We start from the raw sequence: 18,263 nt of genomic DNA, 5'->3' as shown, positions 1-18,263 counted from the left end.
TCAAACACAAGACTGGCATAAATTCACACCTTGGAGGTTAGTTGACTTTTAAAGCTTATTGTGCTATATTAACTCCTTTTGTGCCAATTTATCTTGAGCAAGAGGGTTTTTCTTTAAACTACACATATGAGCTAGAATTTACTACAGAAGAAAAAAGTTTTATAATCTGAATTATTAAACTGAATTTTTTTTCCTTTCAGTTACTTTGAATTGTGTCATCTAGTTTTGAAAATATGGTTATATTCCAATGAGAACACACGGACACAGGAAGGGGAACATCACACACTGGGGCCTGTTGCGGGGTGAGGGGAGCAGGGAGGGATAGCATTTGGAGATATACCTAATGTTAAATGACGAGTTACTGGGTTCAGCACACCAACATGGCACATGTATACATATGTAACTAACCTGCACGTTGTGCACATGTACCCTAAAACTTAAAGTATAATTAAAAAAAACAAAGAAAATATGGTTATATTCATTTTTCTGTGTATATATGCCTGTCATGTAATTACATTTTTCAATGAATACTGTTTTAAAACAAATGTTTTAGTTTTATGTGCTTAAGTAAGAGATTTTATACTTAGTTTTTAACCAAACCTTGATGATCAAAGAAAATATTTTGGTAATTGCTCAAAAATAGCTTAGAAGTACCATTTATATACAAACTGCTCTTCCAGCAGAAAATCAATAAAAACAGAAAACAATTCTAGCAGCATCTCATTACAACCTGGAACAGTGCATGAAAGTCCACTTCTGCTAGAGCTATTTTAGCTATAGACATATGCAATAAACCACTCGCTTGCTGTTGCTTTAAGAAAAGGGACGGCAAAAGTGAAACTACTTGGATAAGCATAAGGCATCAGACCACGTAAACCATTATTATAATTAAAGAAACATGAATTGAGCAGTGATTTATGGTAGTTGTACTATATAACACCAGATGATAACAACAAATCTTTTTTTGTTTGCAGATTTAGAAATAAATTAATGTACCTTAAATCTCTGTAGCTCCTTCTCGTTTACAATTGTGCTTTCATATGCACAATCTGATTTCAATCTGTATTACAACAATCCTGGGAGGTAGAAAAAATGGTCATTTTTGTTCATACTTTAATGGGCTAAATATAATTCCCATCCGTTTGAGACATGATAATGTGAACTAATTAAGCCTAAATTGTGCTCAAAATAATAAAGATTGTTATTGTATAAATGGGGCTTGGCATCAAATTGACACATTTTATTAAATATAATGTGCAAAATATAATGAAGTAACTTCTATTTAAAAAATGGTACAAGGCAGGTATTATTTAAAATGCTTTAGTAACTCATTTTCCATAAAAAGAAATCTGGCATTATAAAAATACATAAAATAATCATGATTTATATCATTAATTTACGTAAGATACTTTTTTGCATAAAACAAAGTTAAAAAATAGTTTAAAAAGGTATTCTTATATGAGCATCATTCCCCGTATAAAAATTTTCATAACTTTTTGTAATTTTGGTTCATCTGTATAAATAAAGCATTTTTATCCTTTTAAAATTCATAACTCCATTTAAAAAACATAAGATTCTCTCTCTTTTAAATAAAAGTTCACTTGAGGTAGTATGTTAAGCTTTTCCTTTGGTCTCATTCAGTCTATGTGTCCAAGTCATAAGACTGAAAATTTGGAGTCCTGTAGTTTTCTAAAGTCTGTTTAAAGGTACAAATGTGATTTTCTTCCTGAAAATCTGTCCTTTCTTTCCCATCTTCCTCTGACCCAGAGTCCAAGTCTGGGGAAGAATGAGCTTTCAAATAAAAGGCTCTTGGCTGACAATCTGATGGCTGTCCAAAGCTTGAATAGGCATCTAGGTGAGGTCTCCTGAGAGCTTTTCCAAATGTACCTGAAAGAAAGAAACACCTTGAGCACATGGGTCCCTTTGCTAGCATGTGAATCAATAAAACCCATTGCAAATGAAGGAACATGAATATGAGTAAGTGTTTTCTACAAATCCACATTATGGCACTCACATACATGTACATCTGTGTTACAGCCAGATCACTTCTAGAATGGAGCAAAAGACATTTGCCTTCCCTCATATTTACATCCACTGAACAAATGCATCTATTCTTTATCATTTCTCATGACCCGTAGTAATGTTAATGGTCATGCAATAAAGTTCCCCAATATAAGTTTCCCCATATCCTAGCTGAGAGCCCAATTTTGGTGACGGGTGTGTTGGATGGTAACATCCAAGTTAACTGAGGCTAAATAAAGAAATTTTCTTTCAAAATAAACCTGCGTCCTGCCCTTTCTTCATTAATTGTAGCCAAATATTACTCAATTGAATCAAATTCTTGCCTCAGTTATACAAAGCATATTATTTTAATTTTTTCCAAAAAAGGAATATAAATAATTACACTGTGATAAAACATAACATTTCGTAGAAGTTGGGTAAAATATTTGAAAATTCTTTTTTAAATTTTATTGTCAACATGGCAAGTTGTGGCTGATTTTTCCATCTCTCTGTTCAGTGAAAAGATGACCTCAGCTCTTCCATCCTATTATCCCCATGCATCAGACGAAAAAATTCACTACCTAATCTCAGTGCCAGCCAGCATCTAACACCACCGACTTGGACCTTAAGGCTGGTTTTCTTGGCCAAAGGTAGTCCAGCTTGTCAGACTAGCAGTTGTTGCTAGGTAGGATGCTGTTTTCCACCCTTCGACTGCGGGTTCAGTTGGAAGCCACCAGACATACCAAACCACAATCATGCAGAGCACACAACTCCACCCCAAAGGCCGTGGGAGCCCAAAACCACTTTTTCCACATGGCTGACAAGCTGAGCTCCTAAGTCCTCCCCAAACCCTTGTCTTGGAGTAGATGCCACACACGGTGCTACCCAGAAAGCTCCTGAGGCTTAGTTATAGATTAAACACATCATCAAGTAAAATCCCACCTCTGACTTTGCTTTTGGAGGCATTTACACTAACTAGTCGGATGTCATGGCAGCCTCATTCAAGAAACCATTTTTTACCAGTTTGACATTCAAGGCTGTCATTGCTCTCTCACACACAACTTGGAGTATGGATCCTCAGACAAGGTACCTGATAACTTAATAAACTTACCCATGAAAGAATTACTTGAGGCAACCGATGCTGGCTCTGGATTTGCACTAAAATCTAAAGAGGACTTGTTTAGACACAGATTTTTCATTCCAGGTCCTTCATTTTGAGAGTAACTAGTGTTAAGTAGCTTCCTCACATGTGAAGGCCATGATATATTACTGAAGCTCCGTTCGCAGGATTCTTCTGAAGGATGAGAACATGGGTAGCACTCCTTTTTCTTTATGTAACTGGGCTCATAGTGGTCCATTAAAACTGTTCTTGGGTCAGGACTGCAACCTTTTTAATATGGGGGTAATAACAGAAGGAGATTACAGTTAGCACATCTAGAAGTCTCTCTAAGAAACAGAACTGTACTCAAGCAAGAAAACCACCTACCTGTATGATATGTTTCAAAAGGATCTGAGCCATACACATTTCCCTTCAAATACATAGGGCCTGTGGATCCCAAAAAGGGACAAAGGAACAGATCTGTGGCAGCTTCCACATCAGCTTCACTGCTGTTGTCAATATGGCAGGTCCCTTTGAAACAAAAATCTTAGTCAATGATCCAATTATTCAAGTGCCATTCAACATTCTCCCCAGTTTTGGCATCTTCCATATTTACAGATGAAAGTTTGACTAGAACATCATATAGACAAAAAAATTGCAAAAATTTACAGTAGGGTTTTAAGAAATTTATTAGAGGACTTAATTAGCCATTGTGCTAGGTGTGGTGGCCTTATTGCTCACTTGGTTTCTACGGGAAACTGATATGTGCAGATCCTGCAGCCAAAGCAGCCATGGTCTAAACCACATACCATCAGCACTGTCCCCTTCTTACAAAAGGTCCCAGATGACCAGAACCAGGATTGGCACTTGGCCAATGACCTCTTAATGCCCATCTCAAAGATAAGCTCAGCTAAACATATCATCTCATGAGTATCTGAACCAAACAACACAGAAATGATATGCCATTTACTGCTGGACACAGCAGGTGAAGAGTAAGTGATATCATCAGGGTTAGAGATGTCACGATGACGCATGTGTCTGGGAAGCAGAAACTGGGCAGTAAGAGGTGGTGGGTTGAGAGAAAAGCAAATATGCAGAACGTGACACAGTAATGCTGGTGGCCCAGAGCTACTCTGGGAGCAGCCTCATCTCCAGCCTCAGCATCTAGGCAGCCTGGCATTATTATGCCCCAGTTCTGTCCCTTTAGGTTTTCCTTAAGTGTCTTTTCAGTTAACCCCATTATGCTTTAATGAGCTTGGGTCTCCACTCTTTGCCTCTAAACGGGTCTAACCAGAATACTCACTTCTATGCTCAGATCCTGTAACTCTATGCTCTTTATTTCTGGCTTGCCAAGCACTTTTAGTTTATCCACCTCTGACGAAACTGTGAAACTGAAAACATATACTTCTCTCCCAACTACAATGTCTCGCACAGAGCGTATAATAAATACTTATGGGAAAAGTTGGTCACATATTTTAGAATAACATCGATGGCTTCCACTTGCTGAGCCCTTAATATGTGCCTAGCGCCATGTAGTTTTCCATCTTCATTTCATTTGCACAAGTACCTCACCAGAAAGTATTGTATGTGCCCCACAGTACATGCAGTAAGTAGTAGGTCTTGTACCAAACCTGTGCTCTTGTATTATGCTGTCTCCATTATTATTCTCAAAACTATGCAGCATTGAAAGCAAGGGTCAGAATTAGACTTCTCAAAGAGGCTGGGTGCGGTGGCTCACGCCTGTAATCCCAGCACTTTGGGAGGCTGAGGCAGGCAGATCACCTGAGGTCAGGAGTTCAAGACAAGCCTGGCCAACATGGCAAAACCCCGTCTCTACTAAAAATACAAAAACAAAAGAAAGCATTAGCCAGGCGTGGTGGCATGTGGCTGTAGTCCCAGTTACTTGGGAGGCTGAGGCAGGAGAATCGTTTGAACCCAGCAGGTGGAGGCTGCAGTGAGCTGAGACCACGCCACTACACTCCAGCCTGGGTGACAGAGCCAGACTTCGTCTCAAATAAATAAAAATAAATAAATAAAAAATAGACTTCTTAAAGAAAATAATGTAAACCATTAGACTTTTAAGCCCATTCATGTAACCAGTTAATATCATTTAAGGGCCAAAGAACATTTATAACGTAAAGGATACACAGATATCCTTTACACATGGAATAATTACATTTTTCTAAACCTACTAGTCTTTTTTTATTGTTAGAAACAAAGATTTATTTCTTTCCTAGTATTTAAGAGAAGGATATAGAACTATACAATTTCAACCTTGCTAGTGATCTTGGGCCAGGTCCTAAATGTCAGTGTTATCAATGTCTTGTGAAAATGAGTATCATATCTGAGCCTTCCACCATATGACTTCAAAACAATTACAGCCCACATTCATTTTAAACACTTACCACTACTGTCATGTTGTGGTAAGAAAAATCCAGCACCTGAAGATGTGACAAACTGGTGGTGGCTTCCACTTTCTGAAGACACGTACCCATCCTGCCTGTCAGCTAACGTTCCCTGAGATGACAAATAACTAGGAATATCTGCTGGCAAGTTGGTCTCATCTGTAATAAAACAGCAGCATTTTATTAACCAAGGATGATCGTTAATTGTCCCACAGGCATCCCGGGTGAATGGCATAGACTATTTTGGCTTCTGTATACATCAAATTAAGGGAGATCTACTCTGGCAAAACCATCTCGATTGTACAGTACTCTGGAACGGCAAATTAGGGCTTTGCTGCTCTGGGATGTATAAGCTGACTTTCTGTTTTATCACCCATTGGATGCACCTCCCAAATTTCAAAACAACAAATGTTTAAACAGATTTTTTAAAAGGCTGAAGGCCTAAGAATTTTCATGAGACAGTATCTAAGCTTTCGAATTATGCTTGATTATTGCCATATTCCCTGCTTAATATTACTAATCAATATCTGACTTTGCACATACTAATCAAGTCACAGCCGCTCTTCCACTAATAAAATCCAACCTAAGTACATGCACATACGCATACACAACAAGACATACAACCACTGCAGAGAGTAAACCTTATCATTAAAGGGCTGTTCCTGGTTCTCCATCACTATCTTATGAAGGAGTTAGAAATATTTTAGTCAGTGACTTGGATTTTATCTCACAGCCACAGGATACCCTGATGTCATTTTAACAAAAAGTATTAATCTTTAAACATCAGCTTTATTTGGGGCTGGAGTTTTTTAGTGAATCATATTTCTGCAGCTTGAAACAAATGAGTCACTCTTCTGAGATGAACTCAGACTCCAAGACACACGTTCTAGAAGTATTTGCAGAACCACAAAAACACATGACTCCCGTGACCTGTGTGTGCCAAGCTTCTGTTTACACACCTGTGTTGGTAATGCTGCAATCTTCATTCCTCCGCCTTGTGTGGTATATGATGACCACCCACACGAGTGACGTGCCCACCACACAGCAAACCACGGCTATGATCACAACACCCACAGTGGCCCATCCGTCATCGTCTAACGATGGGGCTGTCATCTGAGGGGAGTCGCAGGTCGGAGTGGGGATCACACTGAGGCGCACGTTTCCTCTCTCAGTGCCAAGGGTATTAGACATCTCACATGTGTATTTCCCAGCATCACTGACATCTGAGTCCACAATAATCAGAAGCTGATTGCCTGCTGCAAAAAAGTGCCTCTCGGTTACCACCAATGGGCTATCATCTTTGGTCCAGTTCAGTCTGGGGGGAGGGCTTCCTCCAGCAATGCACTGTAGGACGGCTGTTTCTCCCTTGGTTACAGTTCGGTCCAACAGTGGCCGCAAAAATGATGGTGTTTCTGAAATAACAAGTTATGCTTTTAATTTCCCAAATAAAATTTAGTTTCCATATCATAAAATGTAGCATTTAAACTTATTCAAATTGTAACCTAAAATTTTGTTCTCCCACAACTTACTGGACACACTTTTCTAAGAGCCTAAACATATACAACATTCAGTATTTCACTATTCTGCTGTCATTTACTCATAACACCAGTTAAGGATAATATCTACTATTTTAAAAATCTCAGCTTCCCTCACTTTTGCAAAAGTCGGGAAGCTGGTAGTAGGGGGGAGAGTGGGAAACAAAAGCTTTTTAAAAATAGAAAGTACAAAAATAATTTCAAGCACAAGGGTATGTTGATAAATAAAAAAAATCAGAATGCTTAAGTTTTTTAAGTGAAACTTTTTAGGGCTGGATGCCTGGGCCTATATTAAAACTCTGACAATAATTTACTTTTATTATTTAGTATCTTAATAGGTTACTTTAGCTCTTTCAAAGATACGTGAATAATAATTGTGTTTACATTTTTAAAAAGCATTTGTTTAGGTAAAAGATGAAAAAAAACCTCTGACTTCCGGAGAGGTATGGTAGGCTGAGAAAAGAGTAAGGCCTTCCCAATTTGTTCCTACATTTTTTTTTAATGTTCTTTATGGTGTTAAGACTACTGATATAGACAGCACAGTGGGGAAACTAGAGGAGGGTGATCCCCCATAAAAGGGAAAGCATCCCAACTTTTCCTCGGCCCCTCTCTTCAGGATGGAGGGGGCAGGGATTCACCTCAGTGGCCAGACTTGAGGATGTCATGCAATCCCTGACTTCAAAGTGTTCAAGAGGCCATTTGCATTAATACTTTCTAGGAAAAGGCAATGCCCCATACATCTTCATCTCTTACTCTCACAACTTCTGGTACTTAGGGACCTTGGATGAGCTAGTATCTTCAAGACTGATTTATACTACAGAATCTTAACAAATTCACCCACCTAGGACAGTCAGAGTTGCATTTGCTGAAATACTTCCTGCACTGTTCTGAGCTGTGCAGCTGTATACCCCAATGTCCTCTATCTTCACATCCACGATAAAGAACACGTCATCCTCGGGCATCACATGCATGCGTCTCTCCCGTGCAGCTGGGAAGTCTGTGCCCCCATCCTTCTGCCAGGCTATCTGGGGGGCTGGGTGCCCCACAGCAGCACACTCCAAGCGTGCCATGGCCCCAGCTCGGATGGTGAGGTCCATGGGGGTCTTGGTGAATGAGGGAAGCACTGAAATCAGATAAACAATATAGGCATTAGCACAGTGGAGTCTTACAGGTTCACTTGCATTCCTTTTTATTTTTTTGTTTGTTTGATACTTACAGATTGTCCCTGACATAGATTGGGCAGGGGTTAATTCCAATTTCAAGTCAAGGAAACTAAAGTTGAGATGGAAAGATTAAAAGGCTTGCTCAAGGTTACAGATACAGAAACAGTGAAGTCAGGATAAAACAGAGGTCATCTGATACTCAGAATGAAGGTCTTCCTGCTATTTTCTGCCACTTTTTAGTTTCCTCAACAATGAACTGTGAGATCTTGGGTGTATCAATTAATCTCTTTGTACCCTGACCACTCACTTCATCTATTTTTTTTTAAAGTCTCTCCTGGTAGCTCTAACATTCTGTGACTTTTAAGATACATGTTTTGCCCTACAATTTAAACTCAAAACTGTTCTATGTGCCAGGCCACAGCCATCATTTGCTGAGTGAATGCATTAATGAATCATATTCAAAATCTTCTACCATGGCAGATACAGATAGTTAAATGATAAAGTGGCAAGGATCCTACTGTAAAACTGTATACCTACCACATAAAGCAAACAAGAATAGACTTCTGTTAACAGTGGCTAACAGTGCATTTACTGAGCACTACCTTGTAGCCATTTTGCTACATCCTTTACACATATTATTTCACTAAATGAGCATAATGCCTCTAGGGGGCAGGTCCTATTATCCCTAATTGAAAGATGTGGAACTGGAGGCGGAGACGTGAAGCAACCTGCTGAAAATCACGGAGGAGTGGCAGGATTCACACACAGATCTCTGAATTAAAGGCAGTGTGCATCCAGCATGATGCTTTGCAGCCTTCCAGATCAGTATATTACACTGTAAACTCTCAAAGAGGAAAACATTGCTGGGCACGGTGGCTCACACCTGTAATCCCAGCCAGCACTTTGTGAGGCCAAGGTGGGCAGATCACAAGGTCAGGCGTTCGAGACCAGCCTGACCAATATAGTGAAACCCCGTCTCTATTAAAAATACAAAAAATTGGCCAGGCATGGTGGTGCACGCCTGTAATCCCAGCTACTCAGGAGGCTGAGGCAGGAGAATTGCTTGAATCTGGGAGGTGGAGGTTGCAGTGAGCCAAGATTGCAACCAGGATGTCATCCAGCCTGGGTGACAGTGCAAGATTCTGTCTCAAAAAAAAAAAAAGAAAAAGAAAAAAAAAGAGCAAAAACATGTCTGGTTCATCTCTGTGTTACTCACCACACTGAGTACGGTGTCGTCTTCAACATAATTGCAGGTTTAGATACAAATAACCAAGAATCTTAATTTTGTGGAATGAAAGGTAGGGAAAGGAAGAGTCAGGTGGGGAACTGTGAGAAGAAAAGACAGGGTTAAGATTAAGAGAGAAAAACAGGTGCCTTCTATTTCTAAAAGGTATCTTTAAATGCTAAAGGAAAAGTCAGATCACATACTATTTACTGTAAGCTTGGCTTTGACAGAGTAGGATGAACCAAAGTGATTGGAGATGACACACTGATATTTCCCCTCACTGGCAAATTCCACCTCGCGCAGCCGAAGGATGGTGGTATACTCCATCACCTCGCCACCTTGGGCCCGGAGGTGTGCATAATTTTCCATTTCGGCATCATGCAGTAGTTCATTGTCTTTTTTCCAAGCAAAAGTCATTGGGGAATCACTGCTGCTGGCAGCTGAGCAGATGAAACTCAAATTGGAACCTTTTATTGCCGACTGTGTTTCTGGCTGAACTGTGATCTGGGGTTTGGGAAAATCATCTGTTAAAAATGGAGAGGAGGAGACAAAACAATGTTAAGGCTCAAGAGTCCAAATACTACTCAAATTTGAACACCAAGAAATGCAAAAACAGTGGCTTAGGTTTTACCCTTTGTGTATGTTTTCCAGATGGACTAGCCGTCCCCGTGTTGAAATGATATACTGGGAGAGTATTTATAAAGTAACTCATTCATCTCGAATACAGATGCAGATCTATTTATCAATCACTATTACCTGAGAAAAGACTGTTATTTTGGAGCTATCAGAAAACCCACACTTTATTCCTGATCCGTTATGCTTTCTATAAGTAGAAGAAGAAAGCAGTTTAAAAACTTCCAGGCTCAGGGATCATTTTTGAATGCTACTACTATCAGAAACTGCAATTGTTCCCATGTTCTCCCCAGATAATGAGCAGCAAAATTAGGAAATCAAACATCAATCATGATTAATCAACAAAGACAGCCATTAACACTCCATTTACCAAAACAGAACCACTATTAAAAAACAGTAATTTAGGTAGAGGCAAAAAAAAAAAAAAAAAAAGCTGATAGCAAAAGAAAAAGCATCTGTAAAACAAACTGTAAGACACTGGCTTCGGCCTGGAGCTTCGAGCGGCCAATCATGCTGCTGTGCTACCCTGTCAAAGCTACATTATAATTAAAGCTAAGCAACTCTTTCATTCTAACAGTTATTTTTAGTTCTCTGTTACTTTTTGGAAAAGTTACCTTTTTGAACTTCAGTTTCTCAGCCATGATCTAAACCCAGAAGGAAACATCTGAGATCCACCAAAGCGTACCATTTGGGTGCTACTACTATTTGAAAAAACAACTTTTTATGTGTATTGAATGGGTTATGGGGGATGCTTTGATAACTCCAGTGCTGCTATTTTTCAATGTCTGCATATTGTAATCGAGGTGTTTTCTGTACTATTCTGAAATTCTCATCTAATAAATCGATGTTCAGATTCACAAGGAAGTGAAAAAAACTGGATACTATACATGTGTTTCAACGTAATAGGGGGATCAGATCTTGGGACTAAAAAACTATGAAATAAGGACCATGGGAAAGGAGCAGTTCAGGCCCTTACAGATGAATGCCAAAAGCTTATTCAGTTCCAAAAGCTACATCAGAGGTTTTATTTCCAGAAACTACTGGCACTGCTTAATGCTGCAACCTAAAAATATATATCGTGGACAAAGCAGTTTTAAGTAAATTTTTAAATGCCAATGCAAAAGAAGGTTCTTAATATTTTAACACCCATGCTTAAATAAAAGCAAATTCTGATTTATTGGTTTATAAAACATATTTATTTTTACAGAGGTCTCCATGGCAGCTAATAGTAAATAGCAGCATCATGTAATAGACAGAAAGTTGCACCAGAGATGAAAACTTTTCTTTTAAATCCAGATCTGCTACTAACTAGCTATGTAAAGTTCAGGTAACTAGATTTCTAATGCTGAGATTCTTGGATGCTAAAACAATGGACCTTAAAATTATTTATAATAAATTCACATTTCCTATTACTTGTAAATGTTTTACCTACCAATAGTTAATTTTTTAGCACCCCATAAATCATTAATAATTTTCTCTTTCATGTAAACCTCCCAACAAGCCTCAGAGTTGGGAAGAGAAGAAAGGAGAGTCCCCATTTCATGGATGCAGAGACTAACATTTAGGGAATTTAAGTTAAGTAGAAGGGCTGGGATTATCCTTCCATTCTCCCAAGATCCAATTTCATTCTCATTCCACCACACCATCCTGATGCCAAAACAAAGATGAAGCAATTTTAGAAAACTCTCTTTCCCATCTGTGAAATTAAAATAATCAGCAAACTATAGACCGATTTTCCTCTACCTCAGCAGAAATAAAAGCTTTATAAAGAGATCACAAATCTATTCAAAACCATTATTTGGATAAATGGGAGGGGGAAAAAAGAAGAATAAATAAAAGGCAAGGGCAATACTTATACTCACCACACACAAAGCCATCTGGGCTAACAGCAAAAATGCTTCTTCCTTTTAGCAGCTGAGGATGGGCACAACTGGCATTTACAAAGCTCTGAAAGTTGTTTTCCGCCACCCACTGTGGGAGCCATTTTAGTTGGCAATCGCACAAAAGGCTTGATGTATTTAAATGCCTGAGGAGAGTAATTACATTCAATTTGTTCTGTATGAAATGCAGATTTCTACAAGTAAACCAAACCCAAGTAAATATTAACAAAGCAATGAATTTGGAAACTGAATACACACATCCCATGGAATAAGTATCCTACAGTCCATTTTAAAATACAAGAAATGTATTTAGCATGATTTTCTGTTGTTCTTACTGTCCTACTGAGACAGAAGTGTTGATTTATCAAAAGTTCCTTACAACTGAAAAAATTACTACTATATTGGGTGACTGTACTATATTTGGTCCCACAAAGTTGCGAATTTAAAATAGAAAGAAAAACTCATTTCAACAAAAAGAACAAATAAACTCCTTTTCTGTTGCCTAGTATAAAAATTAAGTAATGTTAAGAATGTGCCAGGCACTTTTTATAGATACATAATCCAGGATGCCACACCATATGACAGTTTTCCCCTCTATACTTTCAGACTCCTAGAAGGAAAAGAAAAGCTTACAATTGTTGCAGTTTCTTCATTTGTGAAAATGCATTGCCTTGTAAAGACATGATTGCGTTGTCACTCAGGTCTCTGAAAAATCACCAAATCAAATGCATCAGAGCAAACTACCATCATTTCATGCTTTTGGACAAAGTTTGGGCCCACACTGCCCACCCCATTTGCCAAATAAATACTCCCTCTATGTGTTAAATACATGACTGGGGCAACCCCAGGAGAATCCACTGCAAAGCTTGTGCTGAAGACCCAGGGCATTTGTGTCACAGATAGGTTTTGTTTTAGAGAAAAAGATTCATTTCTGTCATCACTTAAAGATTATTTGACTCATTAGGGCCCATGTTGTTCTATTATTTCATTCTATTACTCTTTATTCAAATTAGCAACTATTGGAAACTTCTAAATATACAAATAAAATTTCTCATAATTACGCTTTTATAAAACATTTACACAGTATTTTTGAAGATATGCACTCAGTTAAGTGATTTACAAGTGTTACTGCATTTATTCCTACAACAACCCAAAATATGACGGTATTACTACTTAGCTCAGCACGAAAGGGGAAGGTAAGGGTTGAAACAATTATTTTCAATTCCAAAACCTGTGCTTTTAACCATTAACCTAATTCTGTCACCCACAGCTCACTAACATAAACGCAGTAAGATGTTCAGACAAGATATACTTGTTAAAACGAATACTTCAGGCAGGAAATTCATAAAATGAGCACATATTCTGGGTTAATTCTCTTTATACAGAGACTTACAGGCACTCTGCATTAAAGTATTCACCACAATGATTACCACTCTGTTTTTCTTTACAGGGGTCACTGTATACAAAGGGAATATTGAGTGAGACAAGTGGGAAGAGAAGACAAAGCAAGAAGGGACCAGACATGGCTAGACGAAGAGGCTGGGGCAATCAAGGAAGATTTAAGAAAACTGAAGCAGAGATTAATACTCCACTGATCCACTAATTCCACGTTCCCAGAAACGGAATGGGCCAAATGACAAACCCTTTTGGCTAGTTTTCTTTTCAAAATAATCGGTTTCAATAAATACTGCAATGTTGGTCTGCCCTTCCAAAACTCAGCTTTGCAGAATCATTCTACTATAATTTGAACTGCCGCACTCACTGTCAGGGTGGCTCACGATCCAAGTCTCCCTCAGACGAACTGGTGCAGTCAGAAGGTGACAACACAGTGGTTTACAGATAACAGCTAAATCTTCACTCTCAATACACAGCACACATAGGAGAACCCAATATGTATTTTAAATTGTAACTTCTTCTGTCCTGGTTAATACATATTAAAACTTCTGGATACAAGCATTCCTTAACAGTCAGAGTCGATATTATACATTACTTTGTACTTTTACTGTACAAGCGTAAAACATACAACCATGGTTATAAGCAGCTGGTTGGTTCCCTTAGTTAAAACATGCAAGTTTTGATTCCTATCAATGTTAGCTAGCTTTCCTCTCTTAGTGGCTGAAAATTCCTGAGCCCCTAAATGACATTTCAGAAATGTGTGCCAGGAGTTACTAGGAGCTACTGGGAGTAGCGGCAGAGATTGCACAGGCAAGAGCTAGTGTGATGCAGGGACACTGTGAAAGTCGGGGCAGCTCTGGGTTGCGTCCTGCTTCTGACAGCTACTAACTGGTGGGTCAAGACGAAACGAAAGAAAACAACAAAAAAGAGAACAATGGTAAGGGGGGGTTGTATGTTTCATAATTAAACAACAATAAGAGACCAACAATTCTCAAAGTAGTGCTAAAACTCTCCTATGTCACTCTTAAGGATTGTGGAACATTGTCTTTCTTCTTTAAAAGCCAAGTCATCTCCTTTAACTGTCCAGTGGAATCAATAAACTCTTAGAACCTCCGCTTAACAACAAAGATAATAATAGCTATTGAGTTGTATTCTAAGAATTAAATCAGAATATATGTGAATATGTGGTACAATGCCTGATATGTAGTGGATGAACTACACCTAGTAGTTTTTTTTTTTTAATTAAGTAATCACTGTTTGAGAAAAACAATTAAAAACCCATTAAGGAGATATAGCTTTTGTCCTTAAATACAAAGGAAAGCATATACCTGTATACTTCTATATAGGTAGGTAGGTAAGTAGGTAGACAGAGAAAGAAACAGAAAGATAGGCAGATGTTTAAATATATTTTATGGAACCGGAAGGATGCCAACAAAATTACATTCCAGTTTGTTTTATCTTTCATGACACATAAGTAAAAACCATCTTAGAGATTCTCTTTAGGGTAACTAAATTCTAGCTACTCACAGATGCTCCAATGCATCCAAACCAGTGAAGGCTTTTTTAGTAATAGATCGGATCCGATTTCCTTGGAGTATCCTGGGGAAAAAAATTACATTGGAACACTTAATTTAAAAAGCCATTTTGGGGTGGAACTCTCATAAACAGAACTGCTTTTTAAATTATGTGTGAGCAATTCCATTTTCTTCAATTAAACAATATATCCTGTAAAAATGTGTCCATGCCATCTATTTCAATAATGTAGTTGAACATGGTTTTTGAAGCATTCAACAAAGAGCCCAACAAAAATAGGTATTCAGTAAGTCACTCTGCTGATTAAGTTAAATCACTGTTTTTCAGAGTCCTTTTAGGAATAGGTAGAGACTTTATTTCAAGTAAACTGTCTCAGAACACTAACAAAGCAGATAATAGTGAACGTTTTCTCCTTCCTCTCCTTCTCTGTGGATACCTTCCATCCATAGGAGTTTGGTACTATAGGGAGCTGAATTTGAATACTGCTGGCTTAACACATGTAATTTGACCATCTGCAAGACCATTTTATGGCTAATTATAAGATGTTTTCATCCTGTTTTGCTTGTAACCTACCACAGCATTATCAGTGGCTACTAGATTACTTCATTAAAAAAATTCCTACGAGGACAGTACAACATTGAGGATTTCAAGATGTGGAAGTGCCTGCACTAACTTTTACGCAATGATAATTCCAAAAGTCTAAGCCCTCAACATAGATGAAAATTATTATGAGGATATTAAAGTAAATTACACATACTAAAATGTTGAATAAAACATTTTCACCTAAGGAAGAAAAAGTTAATAATATACATCTTGTGCAACAGCAGGCATTTGGGGAGAGGATCAAGGGTGGTAACCAGATTAAGCACTGATTTCTCATCTCTTCATGATGTCAACTTGTATAGCTGACTTCAGTGAAGACAAAATTTTTAAATCAAAGAGTGAGCTAAATTATGAGGCAATTCATACTCACAGTCGCCTCAGTTTGTCAAGCCCAGAGAAAGCACCATTCATGTCTTCAATAGTCCAGGAAATTTCATTGTTCTTCAGATCCCTAATTTTAAAAGAAGCATTCCCTTTAGAGTGATAAGCTCAGAAAGCCTAGTATCACCACCCAGGTGGCATATCATTTGTAAAAAATTTCTCATAATTCCCCACATTATCTCCACCTCTCTCAAAATAATAGAGAACTCTTTTTCTCCAACTTACTTCTTACACCCTGCCTGACTCCCTCAACAACATTTTAAGTTTTTCCCTAAAATCAGAAAAAGCTGACACTGGCCCTATTAATTCCTCTATCAAAATGACTACATTCTGAATGATCCGAACAGTCTGAAAAATACATTAAACTTTAAAACCACTCTTCCAACCACACATGCAGAAGTTCGCCAAAGCATACAGTATGTCTTTCAATTATGTAATGCTTCAAATAGCGAACAGAGCAAAAGTTTCTGACAGAGCAAAAATCAAAAGCCCATTGCACAACCTTAAATTACCATTTGAGAAATTTTTCAAAGGTCAATTAATTCAACTCCTTTTTCTTTCTCTTAGAAGAGAGATCAGGTTGAGGATATAACTGGCATGATAAACAGTATCTTCCTTGCCCTTTGTAGACCTTTTTGCTCTAAGTAATTTTTAATCTGTATTTTACAAAGAAAACTTAGTGGACTTAAAATTGTTTCCCTCTTAAGCAGTTACCAATTTCCTGGAGATCCTGAGAAGGTTCACTGTAATCACCAAAACAAACTGATCACTGTCCTTTTTAATCCCTTTACGAAACACATATGGATGAAATGGATCCATTTTAATCAAACTGATCTGGGAAAGATTAAGATACTACTTCTGAGGCTGTATGCATTTCCTTGACAACAAAGGAAATCTGCTAGGAGAAAAGTGCGCACATTTAGGAACCAATTACGTTCGTGTACTGACAGCAAAACGTGTAACTTACAAAGTCTTTAAACTGGAAAGCCCCCGGAAGGCACAATCAGCAATGTAGCTGACTCTGTTATTCCCAATGTGCAGTGTATTTAGTAAGCTTAGGCCAAGGAAGCTTGAATCATCTAACCTTGATAAGTGATTGAAAGTTAGGTCCCTGTAAAGAAAAAAGAGAAAAGCAATAGCTTTTATTTTTCAATTCAACACAATGATTTGTTTTCCAAAAGACAGGTACTATATGAGCTACACTAATCCTTATTTTTAAATTCTGCCTTAATAATACCCAAGTAAATATTTCTAATATCAGTAATTAAAAAAATACGTTCTCTTTACTTGAAAATAACCATCATTGCTTTTGCCAACGTGCCACAGAACTGCAACAGTAGAACTGGCTTCAACTTATCACAACAAAAATAAGACTAGGTTGCATGTGAAAAAAGCTGTCACCTTGGAAACTTTGCTATGAAAATTTCACAGATCAGTGGTAAGAAGCTCATGCCCTGGCATGATCCCTGCTCTCAAACCTGAGAATAAAAGGCAACTCACAGCTCACTGAGCTTCTGGCAGAACTCCCAGGCATCAGGGCTGATCCTGTTGATGGCATTTTGGCTGAGATGAAGTTCCTGCAGCATCAGCAAGCCGTAAAGCCAGCCTTTGGTAATCTCTGTTAGGTTGTTATGGTCCAGCTGCCTACATTTACAGTAAGAATCAAAAGCAGGATCAAAACTTCATTATCTAGTCTCTTCAAAGGGGACATATGATTACAACCTATTACAGATTCCTATTGTTATTAGATGTTTAGCTTTTGTTATATGACGACGTCAGCAAAAAAATACTATATAGTTTATACTATACTAAATTTAGGTACTTATAAATTATCGATCACATTACCTGAATCAAAACTGAATACTGACTTATAAATAAGATTGTGGATGATGAAATTTTAACATAGGATTTCACATAAGACCTGCTGAATGTACACTGAGCATTCTATGATCATACTACCTCAGTAGGAACTGTGATAACCCACACTTACAAAATTTCCATGTTGCTCAGCCCCCAGAAAGCTCCATCCATAAGTTTCGTTACTCCATTTCTTTGCATTTTCAGAGACTTCAGAGCACCAAGCCCTTGGAATGTCAGTCCATCTACATTTTTAATCTTGTTTCGGTTCAATTCGCTGCATTGAGTATTACAAGAGTTAGCTTATATGACAATTAAATTCTGGAGGTAGTAATAAAATGTGTCATTACTACAATATAGTTCAACCAGTCAGTGTTCAATTACATACAGTGTTTTCAGTTTCTCAACATTTTTACTGCAAAGAATTTCAATTTGTTAAGCAGGCAGTGAATTTCCTACTGAAATGTGTCATGTGTTTTTGGAATAATAAAATACTGAAACTAGACTGCACTTTAATTTCTAAAGTCTTGTCCACTCAGTATAGACACAAACA

General features: G+C 37.9%; 1 protein-coding gene across 3 annotated transcripts in view; it reads right to left on the bottom strand.

Annotated features, from left to right (window-relative positions):
- Positions 1-1,225: 1,225 nt before the first annotated feature.
- LRIG3 (leucine rich repeats and immunoglobulin like domains 3) overlaps positions 1,226-18,263 on the bottom strand; it is a 48,518-nt gene continuing 31,480 nt past the window's right edge. For all 3 annotated transcript variants that reach the window (XM_034935541.3, XM_063593033.1, XM_063593032.1), the window contains exons 6-19: positions 17,844-17,987; positions 17,354-17,497; positions 16,821-16,964; positions 15,843-15,923; positions 14,864-14,935; positions 12,575-12,646; positions 11,924-12,087; positions 9,632-9,952; positions 7,882-8,163; positions 6,465-6,917; positions 5,506-5,664; positions 3,488-3,631; positions 3,113-3,388; positions 1,226-1,887 (exon numbers count right to left, since the gene is read on the bottom strand). In XM_034935541.3, coding sequence (XP_034791432.2) covers positions 1,643-1,887; positions 3,113-3,388; positions 3,488-3,631; positions 5,506-5,664; positions 6,465-6,917; positions 7,882-8,163; positions 9,632-9,952; positions 11,924-12,087; positions 12,575-12,646; positions 14,864-14,935; positions 15,843-15,923; positions 16,821-16,964; positions 17,354-17,497; positions 17,844-17,987 — 2,701 coding nt within the window. In that variant the 3' untranslated portion in view covers positions 1,226-1,642. The remainder of the gene's footprint in view (positions 1,888-3,112; positions 3,389-3,487; positions 3,632-5,505; positions 5,665-6,464; positions 6,918-7,881; positions 8,164-9,631; positions 9,953-11,923; positions 12,088-12,574; positions 12,647-14,863; positions 14,936-15,842; positions 15,924-16,820; positions 16,965-17,353; positions 17,498-17,843; positions 17,988-18,263) is intronic.

The sequence above is a fragment of the Pan paniscus genome, chromosome 10, assembly GCF_029289425.2.
Source record: "Pan paniscus chromosome 10, NHGRI_mPanPan1-v2.0_pri, whole genome shotgun sequence".
NCBI classification, from domain to species: Eukaryota; Metazoa; Chordata; class Mammalia; order Primates; family Hominidae; genus Pan; species Pan paniscus.
This window is presented reverse-complemented; position numbering and strand designations above follow the sequence as displayed.